At 37.4% G+C, this 22,686-nt stretch overlaps 1 protein-coding gene across 4 annotated transcripts in view; it reads left to right on the plus strand.

The window, feature by feature from the left end:
- The window catches only part of LOC129429392 (tumor necrosis factor alpha-induced protein 2), a 35,125-nt gene that overhangs the window by 9,699 nt on the left and 2,740 nt on the right, over positions 1–22,686 (plus strand). For 2 of the 4 annotated variants that reach the window (XM_073855922.1, XM_055186042.2), the window contains exons 2-10: positions 15,043–15,171; positions 15,333–15,972; positions 16,199–16,313; positions 16,524–16,646; positions 18,272–18,366; positions 18,545–18,637; positions 18,995–19,121; positions 19,199–19,324; positions 22,520–22,675. In XM_073855922.1, coding sequence (XP_073712023.1) covers positions 15,162–15,171; positions 15,333–15,972; positions 16,199–16,313; positions 16,524–16,646; positions 18,272–18,366; positions 18,545–18,637; positions 18,995–19,121; positions 19,199–19,324; positions 22,520–22,675 — 1,485 coding nt within the window. In that variant the 5' untranslated portion in view covers positions 15,043–15,161. Of the gene's footprint in view, positions 1–5,185; positions 5,207–6,244; positions 6,365–15,042; positions 15,172–15,332; positions 15,973–16,198; positions 16,314–16,523; positions 16,647–18,271; positions 18,367–18,544; positions 18,638–18,994; positions 19,122–19,198; positions 19,325–22,519; positions 22,676–22,686 lie in introns of those variants that run through there. The other 2 variants (XM_055186041.2, XM_073855923.1) reach the window with 2 other exon arrangements.

Below are 22,686 nucleotides of genomic sequence, written 5' to 3' on the forward strand. Positions count from 1 at the left end.
CCATTTAGACGTTGCGCTGTGCGCTTTAGACAATGCGCTTAGATCGTTCAAATAGGGCCCTTAGATTTGAGACTTTAGTCTGGTTTTCACAGGCAGAGTCTCACATGTGTAGAAGTCCGCTAGACATTTTTGCTAACAGGAGAATGCTGGCAAGTGGCTACAATTCAGGATTTATGTCTGGACAAAAATTATATCCTTCTCATTTTACTGTGGGTTTACACCAGATTTTACTGTGGGTTTCAATGATTTGCGCAAATGGATTACATACAAAGTCAATGCAAAGATCAGACGCGTCCTTGCGTGGGGTGATGCGAATGACGCGATATGGGTGGCGCGTTTGCCATGAAAACACGCGCTATTCGCCTCAAACGTGTCTTCGCCCAAAAGATTCAACTCGAGCAAAAAATTTGCATGACACAAAGTTAAATCCCGCGAGTAATCTAGAGCGAGCAACGCTTCACGTTTGGTGTAAACCCACAGTTAGTGGTGATAAACGTAACCTATTGAACTGACAATTAGGTACTGTTAGCGGTTGGCTATAACTGACGCTAAAATTACGGAAAAATTAAGCTCCGTAAATAAATTATTTATAACGTTAAGTCACCTTTCTTTAAAAAATACTGGGTAATTGTCAGCACATTCTCTTTCTCTCTCTCCCTCTGCAGTCTCTATTTAGTTTTTGATGTCCAGACCTTTGTTTATACATTTCTCGCTTTGCTCCACACAATGAAATGAGCCTCCGCAGATCGCGTGCATGTCTCAAATGGACTTGTGTGAACTTGTCATGGTCTTGAACTGCACCATATGCGCAAAAGAACAATAATACATCACACGTAAACACGTGCTTTTACACGCTCTTTCAATTGTGATCCATATGAAGGGTTCTTGTGCCACACACTAAGATGGACAAACACAATATATGCTTGATGCTAGCTCTGCGATATATGCAAAGTTTGCCAAACATTACAATAATTCTGAGGCAGAGGAGGAAAAGGGTCATCATTACAGCCTACACATATGCTTCAGTTATTTTGTCCTCCACCATTTAGAGGACTGTCTGGGTGCGAGAGAGATCTCAGGACTGGTGGGAACATATTGTGTTTGGCTTAAACGAGAAGCAGTGAGTCAGAAAGTCTGTTTGTAATCAAACCGTTTATGAGCCCCATTCACTTCCGTAGTATTATTTTTTCCTACTAATGGAAAATGAAACATATGGTGAGGACCTCCCTGCAGCGAGCCCTCCAGAAGCAGCTGGCCCTTCTGCAGCAACAAGTGAGAATGGTGACCCCGTCTGTGCTGTGGACACTCAACCATTAAAGGGACACTTAACTTTTTTTGAAAATATCCTCATTTTCCAGCTCCCCTAGAGTTAAACATTTGATTCTTACCATTTTGGAATCCATTCAGCCGATTTCCGGGTTTGGCGGCACAACTTTAAGCATAGCTTAGCATAATCCATTGAATCTGATTAGACCATTAGCATCACGCCTAAAAACATAACCAAAGAGTTTGGATGTTTTTCCTGTTTGGAACTTGACTCTTCTGTAGTTACATCATGTACTAAAACCGAAACAAAATTAAAAGTTGTGATTTTCTAGGCAGATATGGCTAGAAACTATACTCTCATTCATAAACAAGGACTTTGCTGCTGTAACATGGCTGCAGGAGGTGCAATGATATTACGCAGCAGCCGATAATGTTACAGCAGCAAAGTCCTTGATTATTATGCCAGAATGAGAGTATAGTAGCCATATCTGCCTATAAAATTGCAAATTTTTCTGTCGTTTGTAGTACACGATGTAACTACAGAAGAGTCAAGTTTTAACTTGATATGAATATGGTATGAATACCTTACACTTATCTGTTATTATTTTTAATATTTTTACACTAAAATTATCTAATTATTGTGTTACAATAAAATCAAGACCACATTAATTCTTGCTGAACATGTATTTATTTCAATTCAGATTGAGGTCAAATGTTGAAAGTGAAAAGTGCATTCAAGTCACAACAAATCAAAACAAAGCTAAACTTTTCTAGTTAACCAGAAATAACTCAAATAAACATTGGCAATAATGAAACAATTCTGAACATTTAATTCCATGAGTACTGTTAAGTACAAAAATTTAATGCATGTTTTGCCAATCCCTTTTCAAAATATTCAAAAGCCAAACGAATAGCTGAGAGAACAAACTACGAGCAGTTCTTAGCCTTAAAGTGCTAGATTATTATTTCTAAATATGTCGGGGTGGGGCTCAGGGCTGAAGACTGTTGGGGGCTGACTGGCCTTGCCTTAGTAGAAATTATGGTGTTGCCCTAGAAAGAAGTCGAAGGTTGGGCATTATGGTGAGAGTAAGGCATGTGTGTCTGAGGTTGCGAATGATGACAGGACCCAGTCGAAGCATAACCCTCACACCAGATAGCTTCACTTTGGTACTGTAAGGTGCAGTGTGGGTATAATCTGGGTTGAAGGGAGGTTGGCGTGTGTTCAAACCAAGGAGCAGGGCCGCTGGCCAAATGGGGGCCCTAAGCAGACTTTTACATTGGTGCACCCTTTAGTTCAAAAATAACAAAATTATACATTATACTACTGTATAACTATACTATGTGTGAAAATAGAACTTTATTAAAATGCTATTGGGTGATTCTCACAAAATCCAGATTTAGAAGGTGTCCAACATTTTTAAAAAGCCCTTGAAGCCATTCTGAACTTACTATAACTATTATTTTTAGAGGATTTAAAAATATTTCCTATAGAATTATTTACATTTTGTAGATTATCATTATCAAAAATTATCATTACTGTGACATGATATTACATTAAATAGGCTATATGCATTTACAAACTCATGTTTTGGTAATGAGAACTAAAAAGTTGTCTAGGTACTATGACAAACAAAATTTTATCTGGAGAAGAAACTACTTACCTGGTAGCCATCTTGAGTGTCACAGTCAATAATGTCCCTTTCAACAAATTTTTCTTGGACACATTTATATTCCTTATTATTGTTTTTACAAATACCACATGTTGTCTTACTGTAAATGTTTATAGTATAACATGCACTGAAGCTTTTTCTTTTTTTGATTTTTTAATTATAAATATTGCCATGTCAAAGAACCCAAATCCAGTCATGGACGCGTCGCGGTAATGAAAATTTCCCCCTTATATTTGGAAAAAGCAACAAAATTGGTTTAATGTCATTTGAAAGAGATGTTTGTATGCTTCTTATTTTGATTGCATTTATTTTTTAATAAAAATGTTTCACGACACCTCATAAGTCTAATTTTGCAAGAATCACCCTATGTATTTTGATAGCAACACAAAGTACTTTTATACAAATACGCAATTATATATTATAGCCTGTATTTCTGCATCTGTACCTGTGTAAAGTAATGGACTTTAGCTTAATCTAACGTGACAGCTTATCTTACATGCCAGTATCCAAGCAATTTCGGAGAATTACTAAATGTCTTCTTGTAAGTAAATTAAAAGTAAGCTTTAAGAAAACAGCATGTCAATTAACAAAAGCAAAAGTTGGTATGGTTATGTTCTCAATAATAAAGGTGTTTAATTGATTTAACACTCAAGCAAGCAGGTTTTGTTAATTCAAATAATAATAAAAAAAGAGTAGTAGCATATACAAAATAACGAATGTCATCAATATTTACCATGCTTCAAAACGCAAAGCAGCACGCGTCACCAGATCTGCTTAGTAAACTATCAAATTACAAATACTCTCTTTACTGTAATAGAGTAGTTTTTTTTAGAAATTGTACTTTATTAAGTAGTTTTAAAACAGTATACTTTTACTTGTACTTGAGTAAATTTTTAGTGCTGTATCTGTACTTTTACTCAACTATTTTCTCTCAAACTGCTGTCGCTACATTTTCTGCTTATTTTTTCCTGTCAGTGATGATTGGCTCAAGAGAATCATCAGTCCAGTGATTCCTGTCCAATCAAATCGGGCATAGAAAACTTGCATACTTCAAAACACCTAGGTGGCGCCAATTTAGTTAAATCATGGAGGAGAAGGAGAGAGGAAGTGTGGTGGAGGCTTCAACATGCTGTGTCATTAGTCCCTTTCACACATACAGTCTTTACTGGTAATTTACTGGTAAATTGCAGTTAACATGTCATGTGTGAACAAAACCTTTCCGGTAAATCAGTGCTCCCAATTTACCAGTAAGACAGGTTGTAAGATTACCAGTAATTTACCGGTAAGCGCTACTGTATGTGTGAACGAAAAATATAGGATTACCGGCATTTAGAATGATCGACGTCAGACCGCGCTGACAGATCGGGCCAATCAGAAAGTTTTTTATACAGGTGACGCGTTTACCCCCGAACTGTTTACGGACGTTTCCACACACATGCTGCTAAAAGTCGAACACAACTGAAGTTAACATCCACATTTCTTCACCAGCTTACCGTCTATTTGCCATATTACCGTCTATTTGCCATATTTTTAAAACAGCTTACCGTCTATTTACCACTTTGCCGACGTCCTTAGCACACCATCTGTGAAGCCTAATGTGAACACGCAGGTTGACGCCGCCTCACGCAATTTGTTTGGTCACGAGCAACTTCGCGACCGTTTGTCACAGATGTGAAAACAACAAAATACGGACCGACGATATTAAGCCATAACCCGCCATTGTTTACAAATACGACACAGAGCTCGCCGGAATATTAGTTCATTAATTATATTATTTTTGTAAGCTTTTATTTAAAAAATATTTTGTATGTTTCTATTTTGTAAAAAGTACCTAGCTTGCTACACCGCTAACGCAGCTTCGATTAGCCATTAGCATCAAGATATCGCGATGACAAGTTTTTGACCAGGCATTACTGCTAGGTATCAATTGGGGTCCTAGGGGGGCAGAATTGCCAGGGGGGACTCAATTGCTCACGACACCAGCCGCGCGCCACAGGTAACTTCTGTTTTCTCTCCGAGTTTACCGGTATTTTGGTACTGATGTGTGAATGATGTCTTGCTGGTAAAAAGACGGAACGTCACTGCATTTGTGAACAGCACATTTTTGTATTTACTTGTAAATTCATTCTGGTAAATTCATGGCAATTTACCAGAATTACTGTGTGAAAGAGGCTATTGTGTCATTATGCCATGCCTACTTTGCTTGCCCAGACTAGTTGAAATATCACAATTCAAGAGTTATTCATCTAATTTAAAAAAAGTACTTTGAGGTAAGTTTTTAATATCTGCTAAGTAGCATGTCTTAAATATTTAAATAGTATAATAAAAGTCTCAAATGTAGGTTTTATGAGCCAGTATGATTTTAGGGTGTGCGATAAACCTGTAGATATGATAAACAGGTAGAAATTTGTCAAACAGTAGAGATCTTGGACAATCGTCTCGGTTATGCACCCAGTTCACTTTGCTGTGCGCGTGGCCACGAAAACGTAATGTTTGTACACTTATTTAAGCACCGCAGTTGTTTTAAAACAAGTGATTTTAAGCTATTGAAACCCGATTAAAACACAACAGTGCTATGGGCGCGTGCTTTTTCTGTGTGAGAGGAACGTGAACAACGCGTATTCACTGCTCATTAAGCTCGCAGGCATTTTTGCTGCTTTATTGGCCTTAAATATACATTTGCGTCAAAATTTCTGTCTTTGCAAGTATCCTCATAAACACGACCATTTAGGACTTAAGAGAAAGTAAACAGCTGAAAGAGAAAATGCATGTTTGGATCCGAACTGTGGTCTTAAAGGGCATGTTAATCAAACAGCATTGAAAATCTCACTGCTCTTCACTAAATCACTTTTCTACCTTTTAATAAGAGATTATATATGATACTATATGAGATATACATACATACATACATTATTATTTATTATCATTCTTTCATCACCGATTATCTTCAGTAAGCTTGAGTTTTATTTGTTTTTCATCTTTTTTATACTTTTGTGTACGTTTTTTCGTGAGAATTATGAAAATTCGATGACAATTATATAAAACTGTTATTATTATTATTTGTTTACTGAAAAATTACCATAAAAGAGATTAGCACTGATAAAAAGCTACATTTTAATTTGCATGGTATAATAACAGTTTACAATTTACAGGTACTTTTATTCTAATTTTTTTTGATAAGTAATTGTACTTTTACTTTTGTAGGATTTTTCAGTACTCTTCCCACCACTGCTACTTACTCGCTGCAAAATGCTGTGTGTGTATAACGTCATATAGTTTGTATGTATGTGATGTTTTTATTTTCTTAGCAACCAAGATGGTGCCCACCAGGGGAGTTGGTGCCATATGCAAACTGCGTACTCTGCGTATAGGGAAAGGCTGTACTGCCAAGGAGGGTGGGCATAATCTGGGAATGACCTTGGGTCAGGGTAAATATGCTCATTATACGCATCTTCTGCGCAAACAGATCCATTGTGGATTCCATACCATCTTGTTCTTCCGATTTCTCATTGCTTTATATGTACCTGTAAAAAACTGAATGTTTTACCAGTTTTTCCGGCCCTATTAAAAAATGAGAATTCAGATTTGGACCTTTAAATGTAAACTTTAAGAACCCATAGCCTAGACTGTAGGTTGGTTCACAAATCAGAAATCACAGATTTTTGAGATAAGGAAACATGTCCTAAACTCAAAAGACATTTATGTTAAAAAGTAAGAATATCCACGTAATAGAAAATAGTTATATTTTATTATATTATTAATTGGGATTTTTTTAAATAAGCCTGTTCCCTTACATGGTTCATTTTCTGGAACTTTGTCTACAAAACATACATTTTAATAATATAGTGGTGTTGTCTTTTTTCACACATAGTTTTATTCCCTGTCCAAGGATCAGTGAAATGTTATCTCTTTTTAACGTTTGGTATAACAATTAATATAAAACGTTAATATAACCTTATATCCGGGTGGGGGCATTTACATTCATTAATACATTGCATTTTTCATATGACAACAACGTAGGTTAGCCTACATTTATGTGTCACATATAAGCAAAAAATCGGGATTGGGTCATATTTCACTGACAGTGTAAATGAGGCCTAAGTGAAATAGAAACACCTGTGAGTTGCGTGAGCTTATTTCATCAATTGCACTGAAATATCAGAGAAAGCTTTTACATACATGTACAAAACTCTGTGCCGCATGTTTACCTAAAACACAAGCAGCGGACTCTTAAATAATATTAGTTAGCATCAATTTAACCCCGTCATCTCTCCTGCTATTTAAACGACAGCACAGGGACTTGCCCACAGTCTCCATAAACTATTAGGATAGAAGTGGTAAAAAAAGTGGACAAAAGAGACTGATTTAAATACCAGGGGCCTCATTTATCCACCGTGCTTACGAACAAATGTGTGCGTAATGAGTGCGTAAGTACAGTTTTGTGCAAAGTGTGGAATTTACCAACATGCACACCATAGAGAATCTAGTGGTAGAATAGCGATACTACACAGGATCATCCCCAGTGTGTAAAGAAGTGTATATTTATTATACACAAGCAGGTGTTAAGAACGATTAGTGTTAATATAGTAACAGCAAACCAGTGTTGAAGTTAATGATTTTTTTGTGATTTGTAATCAAATTGGTGTCTAACCCTATTAAAGAAAGCTCAGACAAATGCTTGACAGTGCAATGGCTTATCTTGCGTTATTGGAAGACTTGGCAAATCATCCATTACGCCTGAAGTGTGTTTACAAAGATTGATGCTGGTTATATGTGGCTATCCAAAGTTGAAAGTTGTTGTCTTTCCTCCTCCAGTTGCACTGATGTGACATCAGTGGGCTGTGACGCGTTATTTGGCCAATAATTTAATGTCAAACCCCTTTTTTATTTCTGGAAGTGTTCTCTCCTCTGACCCGATGAAAAACCCATGATAACATGTTCCCATGCTGATTTTTTCCTTTTGTTAGTCATTCCTCCCGCACTAAGTGAACCAAACAGTATGTGTTACTTGGACTCAGCCTCATTCAGTAACTCATTTTCTGTGTTTGTAAAGTTTCTCTTTTTTGCTCTCTTTGCCATTATTGTGTTGAAGGTAAAAGCACAACCATGTGACTTATAAAGGGAGGTTTTGTCACCATATATAGTTCATTGGAGGCATTTTGGAATGCAAATGACCATGAACGTGCATGAACATGGTGCTTAACATGTGGGATTTGATAAATACCCATTTTTTAAGACTTGCGCACATACTAAATTACATTTGTAGGGCAAAATATACATTATAAAACGGGCAGTTCTGGTTCTTCATTCTGATTGGTTAAAACACATTCTAAGCCGTGATAAAATTCCCCGGTAACCCCACGGTTCAGACCGCATTACATAAGTAACACTGTGCCACTGTTGCTGCATACTGATTTATGAAAATAAACACCTCAGTCTATAATATTTAAATTTTTTCTACAATTGCACACTTAATAGCGATATCCAGATAAATGTCAATTAATATTGTTGAGTCTTGTCAATAAAGAGAAAACGTTCCCTGAGGAGTTTCTATTTCAAATTCATATTTCCGCTATCCACTGGGTGGCGATCTTACCCAACTTAAACACTGACGCATTCACTCAACACTAAAAAAACCATCACGTTTTGATGGCTCTGAATCTGATCTCTTACAAAAGCTCTTCACAAAAATCAAATTATCTCAGCGTTTAGCTGAAAATTTGAGAGGCGATAAGAGAACAAATGAAGGTAGAATGAAAAGATTTTTTTTTAAAGCGGAGCCTCTGTTCTTTCATTTGATATATTTTATGTTTATTTAAAGAAGATCGTTTTTCTGGAAGCTATTAAACTAAAACTGGGTGGCAACTTAAAAAAAAACGCTGATGGGGAAAGAGTTAAAGTTAAGCATGCTTCCACGCATATTTGATCATCACTTCAACAGTTGTAGGCTATAAATGTTAATTTACCCATTTTTTTAGACTTGCGCATATACTAAATTTCATTCGTAGGGCAAAATATACATAATAAAACGGGCAGTTCTGGTTCTTCATTCTGATTGGTTGAAACGCGTTCTAAGCTATGCGTTGTGCCTAACAACGCCCCTTCGCTGTTATAAAATGCACTGGTAACCCACTGCTTCTTGGGGCTTATTGCTTTATTTTGTACGCAGTGTTGATAAATGAGGCACCAGGTGTAAACGGAATGTGTTTCTATTGTCCAATTGTGATCCGATTGATAAAAACACCAGGTGTAAACAGCCTCTTAAAGGTCTCTTGTGATGTACAGACTGGAATGTCCATGTAACTGTTTCTATGTGGGACTCACCAAGAGGAAGCCATGGGATAGAGTGGCTGAACATAGATACCCGATTCAGACTGGTAACATGAATTATCCGATGGCAAAACACTTTATGCAGGCCAGTGACAGTAACTTGAAAGTCATTGGAATTGAACATGCGACAATGAATAGCAGAGGCGGAGACTGAGACGGTTAAAACAATGAGAAACTTATTGGGTACCTACTTTGAGTGTTGCATACCCTGGACTTAATGAAGAAATTGATTTTTTATTTTTGTATCATTTTGGTGTCCCCATTATATAATTTTTGTATTTGGGTTTATGTTATTCTGTTTGGATTGTATGTGAAGTATGTGTATTGAAGTGTTTCTGATTGTTTAAGAAACTGCTGAATACTGTAGTTTACCTCCAAAAGACCTCTAGTGGTCAGATCCTGAAAATGTGCACAGGTGTTTTGATTGAACTAATTCACACTCTAGCCCCCTGATGAAGGCCTGTCTGGGGGAAACGCGTTGGTGTTGTTTTTTATATAGCCTTGTCTTAAAATAAAGGTTTATTACCTTTGTAAGTGCCTGGGTGTGGATTTTTTGCATCACATCAGGATCCACTTATCATTTTTGGAATTTTGTTCCCTTTCTGGAGCACCCATAGTAATGATTGTGAGTACCAGATGTACCCTGAGTGATATTTTTCTCTACTATTTTAAGTTTTGGCATGTGAAAAGTTAATGTAACTTATAAAATCAAGTTGAAATTTGAAAGTTGAAAAAATATATGTTTATGTGACAAAAATGCTGTGTATTCTTTAACAGTGTGTTATTTTTAGGTAGTTTTAGACTAAATACGTTCAAAGACCTTTAATAGACCAAATGCACTTAATGTTTTGCTGAAAGAGTTATTTAAAGGTGTAAAAGAATACATTGAAATGTGTTGAAGGGGACATTTCACAATACTTTTTTAAGATGTAAAATAAATCTCAAAATACCATATAGATAATTTAATTAATTATGTTAAAAATTGCCACTTTGTAGCTATGAGCAAAAATGTGGTGTTTTTGGTTGTGTCCTTATAAATGCAAATAAGCTGATAAAATGCAAAAACTGATCATCACCATGAGTTATGTTGAGCTCTGATTGGCTGCTTCACAGAGCATCTCCTTTCAGTAGCTCTGTGTGTGTGTAAACAGACCTTGAGCCCTATCTTGCACCCAGCGCAATTGACTTTGTCACTGACGCATGTATCATTCGTATTTTGCACCGGCGTACAGCGGGTTTTTCCCTTCACAGACGCACGTCGGCAAACTAATAAATGAACTTGCGCTCCCTGGGCGGTTCAGCACAAAAAAGGAGGCGTGTTCCGGCGCAAACTATCCCTGATGCTATTTTGCAGTTTCAAAAAACAATTGTGCCACTGACCAAAAAAACTAGTCTAAAGTCAGTGGCGCGTTGCGCGTGGTTCATTATGCTATTTTAAGGGTGCATGCTTGACCATAATGTATAGAGTGCAATGCGCACACACTTTGCTTATCTAATCACAGATGCAACAGTTATTTTTGCAAATCATAAATTGTTACAATAAAAAATATTAACACCTTAGATAAGGGAAATCATAGTGGTGAGCATTGTGGTGATAGTTTTTATTTATTGTGTGGCTGCGTTAAAAAATTCTCATGCAAATAACGATTAAAATATTTTCATAAGTTTGTTGTGTGGCTGTATTACGTGTATTTTATGTAAATAAATTAAAATGTTTTCATAAGAAACCTTAATGTATATGAACTTGATTTGTAAGTGTACTTACTTTGGGGTTGGACCTTGCTTGCGTTTCTTGGGTCCGATTTCAAAGCCCCCAAACCCTTTCAGCGGTGAGGGTGGAGGCAGCAATGTCCTCTGCTGGCGTCAGGTCATGTGTAGAGGCAACCGAGTATCACGAAATTGCGTGACTATTTCACGCATGGACCAGCGTGACAATGTCATGCTTTGCCGCGTTTGAGCGTGAGCATGTCACGCTTTCTGTTTGTGTCACTGTCACGTATTGGTTACTCAACTTTTTTGTCCTAATTTCTTACCATTGTCGCTTCGGTTTAGGGTTAGATTTACATAAAATGACACCCTTACCTAAACAAACTCTAACCCCAACGTCAGGTGACAATTGGTTAAAGTTTAGAAAATATAAAAGAATAAGTATTGTATCTTTTTTTTATAAACCAATACTTAAAGTGACAAATACTTAAAGTGACATATAACACAAGCACCAAATCTAACCCTAAACCGAAGCGACAATGGTTTGAAAATAGGACAAAAAAGTTGAGTAACCAATACGTGACAGTGACACAAACAGAAAAGCGTGACATGCTCACGCTCAAACGCGGCAAAGCGTGACATTGTCACGCTGGTCCATGCGTGAAATAGTCACACAATTTCGTGATATAGGGTTGGTAGAGGCAGATCCACCTCCCGTTACACGGGGTGCCCGATTTATGCTGGCAAGCTTGGGATTCCCCCGTCTCCTGACATCATTGTAGTGCTTGGCAAAACGATGGTGATGCCAGCTTATGAGACAATTGTGGCTATTTCCTCTCATGCCTGTTTAACCTACGCTGATTTGGGCGGGTTTCTCCCATCCCCATACAAAACAACTTTTCTGTCTTTGACTGCTCTTACAAGAACGTGGGTCTCCTCGGCTGTGAACGGCTCCTGGCGTGCGCCTGGTAAATCCGTCATAATAATAGCAAGCCGCCATGGAACTTGCGCCCTTGCGTTTAAAGGGAATGTTGGATAGCGTTCTGATTGGTTTATTTGACGTTACGCCCAAACCAGACCTATGAATAATGAACCTACTTCAGACCAACCCCTTATTGATTTGTGCCTGGCGCAATTTCTCCCGCCGGGAAAATAGCAACAGCGCCCAAGATCCGCCCACAAAGTCACTTGCGCTTTGCGCTTCGGACTTGCGTTTTAGATCGTTAAAATAGGGCCCCTTATGTTTGAGCCTATATCAGACAAAGATACAGAATTTGAGGAATAATCAATTGTTTGGAGATTGTTAATGGACTTTTCTCAGGGTTTGTGCTTTTTCAGTATGGTTTTACAAAACACTAGCATTTAGCATCTACTAGCATGCAGCGCTAACTCAGCAGTCACAACTTTGTTTTTAGCATTGTAACAAAATTGTAATTAAATGAATGTGTAATTTAATGTTGGGGGCATACATCTTGACTGTTTTAATGTATTTTAGTTACTGATGTACAGTAAGCAAAGACATTCTTTATATGGCTTGTCCCAAAATCTGAGTTATTTTCCTAAATGAGCCCCGGTGGGCCTTTGCTCACCATCACGGTCAATTTTACCAGCCTGTTTCACCAAGCTGTTTGTTAATGAATGCATTGTTTTTCATTTCAACACTGCACTAATGTGGTATTTGAATGTGCTAGTTAGTGTTTCCATTAGAAAGTGCACATGTATTTGACCAATAGTGTTTACACCAAGAGAGTCTTAATATAGACAGGTTTTGTTTTTTTGATATTACATGCCTTTTCTGCCAAAGTAAAAACAAAGGGTGTTTGTTCGCTTGGACTGTAACCTTAATGTCTTTTCACTCACTGTGTTATCACTTTTCAGGCAACATACTTTAATGACATAGTTCAAGCATGAGAAAAGAGAACGAGAAAAGTATAAACATGAGTCCATGGAATGACAAGACAATAAACAATACATAGCAGCTGCACATTACAATGAATTTTATGACAAAATCAAGACACTGAAATACTTTTGTTAACATTTCTGAAGTGAACGGGAAGAGGGACACCCCAATTTGTTGTGTGAGAAAATATATGATTTTCTAATGCTTCAAACAAACACTTTTGACAGTATGAAAAAATTCCTGTTTTACCTTAAAAAATATTTTTCAAGGATAGGTCACATATGATTGCTTTCCCCCAGAATATAAAATGGATCTAACTAAGCATTCAGTATGATTTTCATCAAGCTTATTCCTTGTAATAAGCCATGTTGCAACTGTCCCTGAATTCCTCTACTTCACAGTACTTTCTTGTTGAGGACATCAGAGGAGTAAATGTCATCATCACGACACTTAAAATATATGGCACCAGTTAATAGCAGGGGTGGAGTTTTTCCAGTGGGCTGCTAGGCAATGCAAGCGAGCTGTTGTTATGCACATTTAAGAGCAGTTTCCCGGACAGGGCTTATCTTTGTCCCAGACTAAAATGCATGTTTGCATTCATTTAAAAACGCCTTTGTTAGAATGTAAGTTCTAATCAGGTCTAGGAATATGTTTTGTAGTCTGGAGGTCTGAGCTGAGCAGCATAGAGTTCTGATAAGGGCCATAAAAACTTGGACACCGAATGCCGCTCAAACATAAACCAAAGTTTATTAGACAGAATTCACATTAGATAGGGTTCAGGAAGGAAATACTAGTCACCTGACAGACGCTAGATAATGTCTAGTATAATTGTGTGAGCACATGTCTGGAGACCAATCGCATGATCGGTACATGTGAAAGCAAGTCTGGATACGGATACATAAATAACCTTACTTATACAGTTGTATAATGCAAACAAGGCAGTAGAGATTAGAAAAGGGAAGTCTGGCTGAACTTCATGACCTTGACTGAATAGCCCATGTCCAGCTTTTGTGCATGCATAGCCAAGAGAAATGTCACAACTCTGTCTCAACTTATTAAATGCAAGCCAAGACAAATGAAAGGTATCATTGCCTTATTAGTCAATACAAGGATAACAATAAAGAATATACAGGGTTATACAGGGTTCATACTGTATGTCCAAAAGTGCAGTTACATTTAACCAGGAGTAGGCCTTAGTTCAATTAGGACATTTAAAGTAGTTTATACAAATGTGCCTTAAAAAAACATGATTACGTGTGCATCTTAAGACAAAACAATGACACTGATGGATTTTAAAGGGCACCTATTATGGCATTTTTACTAGAATTGTGCCCAGAATGTGTCTGTGAAGTTTCAGCTCAAAATTCCCCACAGATCATTTATATAGGATGTCCAAAATGCCCCTATTTGGGTGGGAGCAAAAACAAGCTGTTTTAAAGGGACACTCCACTGTTTTTTGAAAATAGGCTTATTTTTCAACTCCCCTAGAGTTAAACAATTGATTTTTACCGTTTTGGAATACATTCAGCTGATCTCCGGGTCTGGCGGGACCACTTTCAGCATAGCTTAGCATAATCAATTGAATCTGATTGGACCATTAGCATTGCGCTAAAAATAACCAAAGAGTTGCAATATTTTTCCTATTTAAAACTTGACTCTTCTGTAGTTACATCATGTACTAGGACCGATGGAAAATTAAAAGTTGAGATTTTCTAGGCCAATATGGCTAGGAACTATGCTCTCATTCTGGCGTAATAATCAAGGACTTTGCTGCTGTTACATGGGTGCAGCAGGCGTAGTGATATTACGCACTGCCCGAAAATAGTCCCCTTGGTTATTTTCCCCTTTGGTTTAATGGGGATTAAAAAACAAGGAGCAGGTGGATTTTTTTATTGTAGGGTGGTGTTCACACACTGCCAGCACGCATTAAGTCCAAAGTGGATTTTGCATAATATGTGCCTTTTAAGATATATCAGTGCAAAATATTCAAAGATAGCTCAAACATGCATTTTAGTTTGGGACTAAGCTTATGTCTGTAAAACCTAACATACAGTATATCTGTTAAAGCAGCATTTAATTTAGATACTGACCTTACAATACATGTTTTACATTTTACATTATGAGTGAACTGGTATAATATTTTTGTTTTCTATAATTCTTTTGTACAAGTGGCCACTGACAGCACTCAAGGTTCCTCTGGTGATCCTGAGACGGAGCCTCAGAAAAACAAAGAGTCTGATAAAAAAGCATTTCTGGACTTAAAGAAGTTTTCAAAATCTGGACCTGAAATGCTATCAGGTAAAACAGGACAATGTTGTAATGTAATTCTACAATTTTTTTTAACTGTAAAATGTATTTTGTCAATAAAAACTAACTTAAATAAATGTGATTGTGTATTATTGCTATACCACACATTTAATTAACACAAGGATATTATAAAAAATGTATTGTTCTTTCAGAAACTGCAGAGGACCTTGACTTCAATGGAAACTTGGAACAGAACCGTCTGGCTGAAGCACAGAAGCTGCTGGTGGCATCTGAGGAACGTCTGTTTGGTTCGAATAAACCAGCTAGAGCCGAGGAAGAGGAGGGAGAGTTGATGAATAACTACCAATGCTTCATCACTCATCTGGAGATGATTATCAAGGACTCCTTCATTGAGAACAACCACGAGAGACTCAAGAGTGCTGTGACTGCCATACTTCAGGAGGAGGCACAGGACAAACGCTGGGAAGCACTGGCTGTGGAAAAACGGCCATCATGGAGGTTAACAACGTTCAGAGAGATCCATGACAAACAACTCAAGGATGTTGTGGAGGAACGAATGAAGAATGCAAATGAACAGGAGAATGGGGCGGACAAGCTGTCTACTCCCTTGATGAGAGAAGTGTGCCGACTGGGCAAGCAAATACAAAAAGATCTGCTGGTGGTGGTCAGACGGTTGAGGGAATGTTACCCACCAGACTTTGACATTTGCAAAATATATGCCCAGCTTTACCATCAGGCTTTCTCCATAAGACTCAAAGAGCTGACCAGATCTAACGTGGATATTAAGGATTGTTGCTATATATTAAGTTGGATTGTGTTTAACTACCCAAAGTAAGAGACACTGAACCAAATTGCAATGTTAGGATGAGTCATTTAAAAGCACACCTTTGTTATAATTCTTGCATAAACTTGAACTGGTATAGTATTTTTTTACATTTGTAATGATGCAATAAATCAGTCTCTCAAGTATACATTAACTTATTTAACCGTATATATAACCTATAGAACTGTAAACGTAAATAAAATTAATCTCTGGGTATTTTTGAATATGTTTTAGCGATGTGCTAAACCACAAGGAATTGAAAGGGCACATCGACCAATCATCGCTTGGGCCTCTGCTGCCTGAAGGAACGCTTAAGATATTACATGAACAGTACTTTTTACACAAAGAGGTAATTCAGTGGATGACTTTTATTATTAGGTTTTAAAGAACAGTTATATATTCATCAGTGCATTTAGACCCGACTATAAACACATGTATGGCTTAATAATAACGTATTAAAGCATACAAGTCATAGTTAAGGTACCATTTAATAAATATTTTTCCAAAAGCAGCGGCTGCTTCATATTTTTATTGATATTCCCTTGTTTTCTGTCATCAGAAAGAAGTCAGAAAGTGGTTGTCTAATGCTTTTGGGAAAGAATTTAGGAAATGGAGTGATGGCGTTGAGCCACAACTGATGGATGGAGTCTACTTCAGCAGCCTTGATGGAGATATTATACCGGTAGGTAGTGGTTTCTAGTAACTTTCTAAACCTCTTATTTGTGCTTGTTAAGATTACAGGTTTAAGGGCAACTGCAAAATCACTTTAACAAGGGATTTGTCCATGAATGTGTTTTTTGCCGTGAATACAACCACCCTAGACATACAATGAAAAAAACTTCCACTCCATTTTTTGAATCCTCATTAAACCAAAAGAGAAGCTTTAGCATGTGATAGGGTGCTTTGACCCGGAAGCAGTGTTGTGTGATCTCAGACTTAACAAGCGGATAGTTAATAAATGAATCTGTGGAGTATAATCTGTTTCAGATAAAACTTCAAAGACAAATTCTGTGCGCACCTGAGACTTATATTACATATTAAAAATGGGGAAAATAGAAAAAAGGTCCATAAAAAGGTGCGTGAGAGTGATTTTAATAACTGCTGTTTGCTAGCAGAACACAGACATCTGGAGGACACATATTTCCAAATTAGTGCAGAGCCAGTCTTATAGGTTAATAGCAAAGCTTTAAATTTGGTCCGGGCAGCTGTGACAGGTGCTTTCTTTGGCCCATTAAAATCACTCTGGCAGTCACATTCTGGATCATCTTCACTGTAAAAAGTTAAACGTTTGTATCAACTTAAAAATACATAAACAAAATAAGTTGTTTCAACTTAAAATTTTCTCCTAAAATGAAAGCAAAATTTTAAGTTGAAAAAACAAATTTTTTTAAGTATTACCTACGGTGGTCCAATCGTGCACAACACAATGAAATTTAAAATGCAAATGTAACTTCACAACACAGCAAAATTAAGTCACAATGGAATAAAGCCACAACACAACGGAAATGCTCCTATTTGCTAGGGTTTGACTTTGGCATAAAAATGTGTCATGCCGCCATGTTATTGTTTAGGTAGCCGTTTGTCTTATGTTTTTATGCATAAAGTATTTAAATCTTGATGGCAAATGAAAGACTGAAGTGAAAGAAAGCATTGATCCAAATGAGTTGAGTCAGCTGCTTCTGTGTGACAAACATCTATGGCATGATTTGGATTAGATGGATTACAGACTCCGAAACACTATCTGCCATGCTAAGATGTCGTAACCTATGTTGTTTTTTAACTGTACAGTTTCTATTTTACATGCTAAGCCCTGCTTTAATTTTGAAATAAATGGGTGTAGGTTTTGGTTAAATAATTAAAACAAAATGAGCAAGCTGCCAAATTACTTTTGCAAGTATGACAAATTTTGGTCTTAACAGATGTTATGCTCAGCAACTTGTTTGGCAATATCTAGGAATTTGCAGCATTTAAACTCATGCAGAACTTATTTTTTTCAAAAAACTGATCGGGTGAGGGTACATCCACTTATTTGAATCAATGCTTTCAATGATATTTCATTTGTCCATATGGCGTTGTTTGTCGTTGACATTGTTTTTCCCTGTTTAGCACACTTTACTTGTTATCCCATTACCTATTTTTCTTTTTTACATCGAGATTTAAATACTTCATGTAAACATTAGACAGATGGCCTCCAAAACAATAACAGCAGCAGTGCTAAACGTTCCTATTATTGCTGCGACGTAAAGCATTTTTGTGCCGAAAGCATAAGAACCCACATCATGAAGTGTCACCGTTTTTGTTTTACAGCTTATTGATTCATGCATGAAGGAGATCAAATCAGTTTTTGGCTCTGAAAGTAAAAACGAGTTCATTTTATGCCAGCTGGACAGTTATCTAAAAGAGTAAGTGCATTTATTCATTTGACAGACACATTCAAAGTGACCCATATTTGACATTTCAAGTACTATGGCTTACTGGTTGAGCTACAAAACAGATCACTTAAATAATATTTTCATTGCCCCATTATTATTGCATTAAAGTGATTCGACTAACAGCTATTTCCTTGTTTTTCAATGGCAGCTATAGAAAAAATCTAGAGGAATTTATTAAAGTTAAACAAGGAGGTGCTGCTAAAACTCTCTGCGCGAATCTGGTTACCATTCACCAGTTTAGGTGAGTTTGGTTGATTGATTCATTGAAATCTATTAAAGTGATATTGCACCAGTTTGGACTTTAATAGTTAAATGTGTGTTTTATTGTTTTCTAAAGCATTTTAATAGCTTGAATGTCCAGTTACAATGGAGTGTAGCTATTTATTGTTTGCTTGATTCTTAAAAGAAACATACAGTAAATGTGGTTACATGCATAACGTTTGCAGAATTGTGTGTTGCTCATATTTATTATATCATTTATAATGCTCATATAATCATAAATAATGCTCATATAATTTATATAAACTCTTTGTTGACTGTAAATTTGCCAACTATAATCCCATTCATTTACATTTTTGGCAACCATTATTTCTCTTAGGGATTATGTACAGAAAACAGAAAGTCTTTTCCCAGAAAATACTAAAAGATCATTGCTGTGTACATTAGCAGACATCAAAACAGATTGTCAGCAATATTTTCTAAGTCGAATTCACACAGAACTGAAGGTTAGTAAAAAAATTCAATGTAGTTTCTCTCTAGTAATTAGAAGGTGTTTAATATCTCTTGTTTTATTTCTCCACAGCCGGTGTACCGTAAGCTTTGGACTGACGCCTGGTGTCATAGGCACGATAGGGTTTTGGATGACCTGGTGACAGCACTTGAAAATCATTTTCATAGATTGAAAACACTGAAGTCTGTCTGTCGAGGGGTGAGAAGCAAACTTAGTTGACAGAATAGCTCTATCAAAGGTCAACGTGATGAAAATACTATTTTACCATAAGAAAGATTTTATTTAAGACAGCCCAAGCACATTTTTTTGTTTGCTTTAAATATTAAACGATAAATACAGCGGGGAGAATAGGTATTTGACACATCTGCATTTTTATCAGTAAGGGGCCCCCAAATGTAGCCATCATGCCAAATATTGAAATCGGAACGTTTAAGTGTTCAAGTTGGGTCATGGTAGATGAGGTGAGGTGACACAGGGAATAAGTATTGAACACATGAAGAGAACAAGGTGCAAATGGCATAGAAAGCCAGGAGATCACCTGAAATCTGTCAGTATTGAGAGAGAAACCCTGTGTCATGGGCTTGCCAGACCTTTTGTACTAAATTCAGGTCTGAGTACCATTGGCAAGACCGTGACAGTACTATGTTCTGTGTGGGGACACGGGGAGTCATATTGTGTGTATGGCTTCCACGTGTTCCCAGTGTTTTGTCGCTGTCATGGTCTTGCCAGACCTTTGTGTGAGATTCAGGTCTGATTTCAGAGGGAAAGATCATGGCAGCATTGTGTTTTGTGTGGGGACACGTGTAATCACATCATGTGTTGGTGTCACGTGTTCCCAGTGTCTTGTCACTTTTACCCAACTTCCTTATGTGTTCTCGTCTTGAGTAATTAATCATGTGCACCTGTTCCCCATTTGTGTTGTGTCTTTATTATGCCCTCTCGTTCTTTGTCGTGTGCTCGTTCGATCGTCCAGATTCTGTGTGTTTAGTTCCCGTCATCCGGGTTGCCTGAATCTCATTCTCTGAGTCTTTTGTTATTTGGTATCTCGTGTTTGTTTCCTGGTTTTGTGTTACTGCATCTTTGTTCATCACCTGTTTTACCCCCTCGTGGGTTTTTGTGTTTATTACTTAAATAAACCTTCAGTTTATTTTTATACCTTGTCTGCGTTTGGGTTCTCCATATTCCTACCGTGACACCATGGCCACTATCAGTACTTATTTATATCAGCTTCTTTAGTCCTAATTGATGGTGTGTGTTCAATGCTTGTTCCCTGTGTCATTTCACTTTGTTTATTATGACTCAGCTTGTGTACTTGAATGTTCAGATTTCTTTGTATGAATTCGGTGTTTGGTTTGATGGCTGCGTCTGGTGGAAATTGTGTCAATAGCCCACTTAGAAATCCCCTTACTGATAAAAATGCTTATGTGTCAAATACTTACTTTCCCCGCTGTAGATCAAATTAAAGTTGTGTAAAGAAATGTGTTCGTACACAATAAATATTTTTCATTTTTTCATTACGTTATTAGGTTTTTAGATATCCACCATAATTGCATTGACAGCATATTTATATATATATAATACAACACTTCTTTCTGGTTTTCAAATCTGATTGGCTAAGAGCCCTTACCAGCCATGCAATATTCTGCCAATATCATAAGAGTAACCGCTTCACCATTTGTATCATTCTGCCACCTACTGGTCATTTTAGAATTAGGCTTCTTTTAAAGAGCACCTATGGTCCTAAAGTCCAAAAAAGTCCAGTAAAAAGCGAGTGCTGTACAGGTGTGTATAAAAAGAACCACAGTACACTAGACCTTCACATCAACTGCAACTAGACCTCTGCAAACATGCCTAAGATTCACCCTGAGACTAAAGTTTTGACTATCAAGAGCCTGAAGACCAGATCCAATGCTGATGTGGCAGACACCTTCAATGTGTCTCAGAGTCAACTACAGAGGATAGTAAAAATATTTGAAGAGACTAGAGACGTTTTTGTCAAGCCCAGGTCAGGCAGCCCCTGGAAGACCACTGCTCGAGAGGACCGTTTGTCGGCTCGAAAATCCAAGGCCAGTCCATTTTCCACTGCAGCAGAGCTCCACGAGACCTGGTCACCTAAAATCCCTGTGTCAACCAGAACAGTTTGTCGGATTTTGTCTCTAAATGACCTCCATGGTCGAATCAGTGCCCAGAAGCCAGCACTAAACAAAACGCCCACAGCCTGCTAAAAGGATGGACGCTGGAAAAGCAGAAGGTGGATTTTTCAGATGAATCTTCTGTTACACCACAGTCACCGCAAATATTGCAGGAGACCTACTGGAACCCGCATGGATCCGAGAGTCACCCAGAAAACAGTGAAGTTTGGTGGCAGAAAAATCATGGTCTGGTTACATCCAGTAAGGGGGTTGTGCAAGAGATCTGCAGGGTGGAAGGCAACATCAATACTCTAAATACCAAGATCTCTTCGCTACCTCTTATATTCCCAATCATAAAAGAAGCCAAATTCTGCAGCAGGATGGTGCTCCATCGCATACTTCCATCTCCACATCAAAGTTCCTCAAGGCGAAGAAGATCAAGATGCTCCAGGATTGGCCAGCCCAGTCACCAGACATGAACATCATTGAGCATATGTGGGGTAGGATGAAAGAGGAAGCATGGAAGATGAAACCAAAGAATATTGATGAACTCTAGGAGGCATGCAAGACTGCTTTCTTTGCTATTCCTGATGACTTCATCAATACATTGCATGAATCCTTGCCAAACCGCGTGGATGCAGTCCTTCAAGCTCATGGAAGTCATATAAGATATTAAATGTGGATCTTCTGTATAGGCGACAAAACTTATGTCTTGCTAAAATTGGACCTCTCTGTCTTTATTAAATGATAAAAAATATTTTAGTGAAACTAATTCATTTCAGTGCATTAAACATAATTTGGGAGGGTTTTAGCTTTTCATATGAGCTATTTCTAACACCAATTGATTAATTAAAAGTCAGGTTAATACCAGGTGTTTCTACAAAATAGATAAGCGACAAGACTTTTGTCAGGTAGTGTATATTCTCGCCTGAACTAATCTTAAAACTACACATTGTGGCCAAGAAACGGTAGTATTGAGAAACGGATATTCTGACTATTGAGTTATTAGGACATTCAAAACAAACAGCCGAAGGGTTACCTTTCAAATCCGTGGCGGAAGAAAGTAGTTCCACATCAAAGAGGCTTGTATAATCACTTTGTTGTTGTTTTCTAGTTTTCTTTTTTTTCTTGGAGTCATGTGATATAACTCCTACTTGAGTGATATTGGTTAAATCAAATGCAAAAGGATTCATAAATCTTCAGTATTAAAATACATTAAGGGGTGCATGTATCTGAATTGTCTGTGTCTGTCTGTGTATAGGAACTGCTGAGCGAGCTGCATTTAGCAGTAATGGTTGAGTATGTGAGGCGAATGATGAAGAAAAAACTGAAGCTGAAAAAGAAGAAACATCAGGAAGAAGCCGCTGAGTTCATGTGCCAAGACAGCAAAAGTATCTGCTCTACATTTGCTAAAGCGGTGAGAGAACA

Source organism: Misgurnus anguillicaudatus, chromosome 18 (genome assembly GCF_027580225.2).
Source record: "Misgurnus anguillicaudatus chromosome 18, ASM2758022v2, whole genome shotgun sequence".
In the NCBI taxonomy this organism is placed as follows: Eukaryota; Metazoa; Chordata; class Actinopteri; order Cypriniformes; family Cobitidae; genus Misgurnus; species Misgurnus anguillicaudatus.